The 3,777-nt window shown below is 49.2% G+C and overlaps 1 protein-coding gene across 1 annotated transcript; it reads right to left on the bottom strand.

Moving 5' to 3' along the window:
• Positions 1-2,080: 2,080 nt before the first annotated feature.
• Positions 2,081-2,565, bottom strand: KCNE5 (potassium voltage-gated channel subfamily E regulatory subunit 5). The gene has a single exon (XM_006082337.1). The coding sequence runs from the start codon at positions 2,510-2,512 to the stop codon at positions 2,081-2,083; it is 432 nt and encodes a 143-aa protein (XP_006082399.1). The 5' UTR covers positions 2,513-2,565.
• Between the last annotated feature and the right edge of the window lie 1,212 nt (positions 2,566-3,777).

Here is a 3,777-nt window from a genome sequence, read left to right as displayed (position 1 = left end):
TTAATAAAACAATCTTGTGTCCCAAATTATGCCACATAAGTGACAGACATTGTTGTACCTGAAATACAGACACTGTTGTAATTATTGGTCCCTCGGTATGCCAGATAAATGAGGGGCACTGTTGTACTTGAAATACATTTCTGGGGAATGGCCCCTCCAGAATGCATCTGGCATGGCTAAATATATGTGCCCTCCCTCCACACACCACTCAGGACTTCCTGCCTGGCCTGGAGATGATTTCACAACATCCCCTCTCTTCCTATCATTGTCTGGGACTGTTGCCCAAACCCTGGCCCCCACCTGCACGACAGGGGCTATCTTAGTGCTGAAACTGGGACTGGAGAGGAGCCAATGGAGCAAGGCCAGTGCATCTTCAAGGAGTTGACCCTGGGAATGAAAGTAAGATCATTTAACTTATTAATAGCTCCAGTAAAATAGCAGATGGGCTACGAAGTTAAAATCAATGCCTCAGACGAGGTTTGTGTATTATCAATGCATTTAAGTTACCCATAACATCTTTGTCCTGCTATTACTGAGAAACCATCAGTATTTAAGCAAGTTGGCTTAGTGTTAAGAGGTGATTTTGTGTATTTGATGAAGACCAAACAGCTATCATCAGGTTTAAGCATTTAAGCCCTAAGCAGACAAGTTTCTGATGACCTTCTTGAGACAAGGATAATAAATCAATAATTATACACTTCTAAATTTATCCATCATTGGGTAAGATTGCTTAGTTCAAGCATCTTCCCTCTGACTTAAGATTTACACTATTTGGTGACCTTTTCCTCTTTTTAATAAGCCCTTTGTTTGCAAGAGTTACAAAATTGCCTTCTAAAATTTAACTGTGATAATAGCTATGACAGGTATGAGGAGTTTTTTAAGTGTATCCTGAAATACTGCAAAAGGAAAGTGGGAAATTCTTCCTTTGAAAGTGCTTCAGAATTAAGGAAAAGTATAAAAGTCGTTCTAATTTTTGAAACACTTGAAAAATAACCCATTTAGCCCTGTAAACCTTTTCTTCACCCACAATCACATCTATCCTATTGGAACTGGATATGTAGATATAAATATCACCACAATCCAACCTCCAAACCTGAACATCATTTCAAAAACAAAACAAAACAAAAAATCCTTCTCTAAATAGTACTTGGTCTCAAGGCTGGGATCTTTGAGAGAAGAGTCTTAGGTTATTATTTAAGCAACCTTTATTACCTGCCTCTGACATTCCTCAGGTTACAGAGAAGGGGACATCTGAGCCTTGCATTCCATGGATGAAGCAGACAGCTGCCATAACAACTAAACCAATAGAGGAGAAGCATTTGAGGTATTGGGGTGATTCATCCAGCAATGATTACTCATCGCAGAAGATGGATGGCAAAGCTACTAAAAATCAGGCAAGTTACCTTTGGGGTGACAACTGGATGCAAGAAAACCATACAGTTGGGTCATAGGTCTTCCCTTCCCATTTGTGCCCCTCTCCCCGTTCAGTCCCTATTATGTCCATTCTATTCCACAGACTCGTCCTAATGTCCTGCTAGCTCCCTGCTGAAAGAGGGAGGGAAGGAAATGATATCTAAAGTCTCTCCATTTTCGTTGTCTCTGTCCCTAAGGCAACAGGAAGCTGGAGCTGCTGCAGCGGGGCCTGGCAGTGATGGCAAGTCCATTGGCTCTGCAGAGTGAGCAGTCCCTGGCAGCCCCTGGAGCAGCTGCCTGTTAGATGGCCCAGAGTCCTGATAGACTTCATTGCTTCAGTTCAGTGCCAAGTGTTGGGTGTGTTGGATTCAGTTCCCAGAGGGCTTGAGTGTGGGCTGTCTGAAGAGAAGAGAGCAGAGGCAGTTTTAACGCAGTTGGATGTGTAGGGTGGGAATGGAGGGGGAAGTGAATGGGGGGAAGCAGGAGAGAGGAGAGAGAAGAGGGAGAAACTGGCCCCGAGTGGGTAGGATGATGCTTCTTCCAAACAAGGTTTTCTGGCTGCTCATCACTGTGTGGGCCTTAGGTGAGGCGAACCCTGGAAGAGGAGGAAAGGAAGAGGCAGGGACCACGCCAGGGATAATAAGAGAGCTGAGCTGCGGTTGTGGTTCTAGACCCCCTCGGTGCTCTGGGCGAGGGCGGGCATTTCCCCAGGGGCGAGCTGATGGCGTCTCTCAGCAGGTGAACCGGAGGCAGTCTCGGCGTTGGCTGCGGCCAGGGCGCCTCCCATGACCCACTGGTGTTCGGGGCAGGCCTGGGACATCTGGTCCTTGGCTTCCATGAGCTTGCGGGAGCGGGTGTAGGCCAGGATGAGGCCTCCGGCCAGGCACGCGTAGAAGATCATGATAAGCAGAATATAGAGATACGCGTCGTCGCCCTTGGGACTGGTCACCTCGCTGCCCAAGAAGGTGTCAGGCACGACCCCCATGCCCCTGTTGGGTCCGAGGCCAGCGCCCAGGCCACTGGCGTTGCCCCGGTGCTGCAGCTCCAGCAGCAGGCGGTTCAGGAGGGTTCGCAGCCGCTGGCTCTCGCTGCAGTTCATGGCTGTCTGGGAGTGACAGGGCGGCTCCAGGACCCTGCTGACCTTTCCCCCTGGACGAGCGTTAGCAAAGAACAAGGCGAAGGAACCCAGCTCTCCCGCGGGCTAGGATACACAGTGGCTGGGGGTGCCTGCTGCTGGGGCCTCCTTATTCCTGAACCCTTGCCCCTCCTCCCCTTCCCCACCACGCCCCCTCCAGTCCCAGGCTGGCTCTTCCCAGGATCCGGCTGTCTCGCGGCTCCAGGGAATGGGGACAGCTGGTGAGGGGAGAAGGAGACAGGGAGGGGGTGAGGCCGGGGAGGGGGAAGGGGGCGGGGACTCGGAATGCGCGAGACCCTAGGCATCACAGGCTGTCAGGGCAGCTTGCTGGGGCCAAGCCTGGACCCTGGGCTTCGGAAGAGATTTCCTTCCAAGTTCTGGCCACCTGCCCTGCAGGCCCTGCTTTGCCCCAGGTATAATAATCTGGCCCCCCAAAGCAGTCCCTGCCCCGGGTTCCTTCAGCTCTTCAGTGAAGCGTTAGCCGAGACCCCTTTCGTCATCTTATGGCAATTACTATCATAGACAAAGGACCCTGGCCTAATTTTTTAGCCCTCCTTCCCTCAGTGGAGGACAGTATCTTATTCAGAAGACGCTCAGACCAAATTCGGTGACTGAATGGTTAGGCACTTGCAAGAAAATCCAAAGCAGAATAGGACTCACTGGTTTTCCAATAAAGTTTCTGATAATACACCAACCTCCTTGGAAATACTCTTGCTCTGATCTCCTGACATGTTTTTAGAGATGCCCACACATCTTAGCATGTGAGTGCCCCATCCATGATGTGACCCCGTTTTAACAAGGTAAGCCACCTTCCCAGAAAGGAAAGCAAGTTCTTCCATTAAAAGGAGCAGGGACATTAAACTGGCCCTTTGACTACACTGTCTAAATGGCTCAGGGACTGAAAATTGCCAGTTTTAGAAAATATACTCACTTCCCCCACCTGCATCCAGTTAGGCCAGTACTCACTGTACCTCTCCAGAGCTTGGCCACAGGTCTAGGCCCTGATGGGTTGTGTGGCAGCCACTTTTTTTTTCTCAGAGGGAATCTTCTTTTAGGGGAAACAAGGCAATAAGACAAAGATCAATCCACAGTATATCAAACTGGGAACAGATTCAACTTCACAAAGGAAAAGTGCTCAAAAGACAGTACATAGGGAAAAAAATGAGGTAGTTCTGGTTAGATCTGGTTGCAAGTGGTTGCCAAGTGAGAATAGAAAGGATGAAAGAAAA

The sequence above is a fragment of the Myotis lucifugus genome, unplaced genomic scaffold (assembly GCF_000147115.1).
Source record: "Myotis lucifugus unplaced genomic scaffold, Myoluc2.0 scaffold_2, whole genome shotgun sequence".
NCBI lineage: Eukaryota > Metazoa > Chordata > Mammalia > Chiroptera > Vespertilionidae > Myotis > Myotis lucifugus.
This window is presented reverse-complemented; position numbering and strand designations above follow the sequence as displayed.

Excerpts from the sequence above, each read along its gene's own strand:
- KCNE5 (XM_006082337.1), bottom strand. The coding sequence starts at position 2,512 with ATGAACTGCAGCGAGAGCCAGCGGCTGCGAACCCTCCTGAACCGCCTG.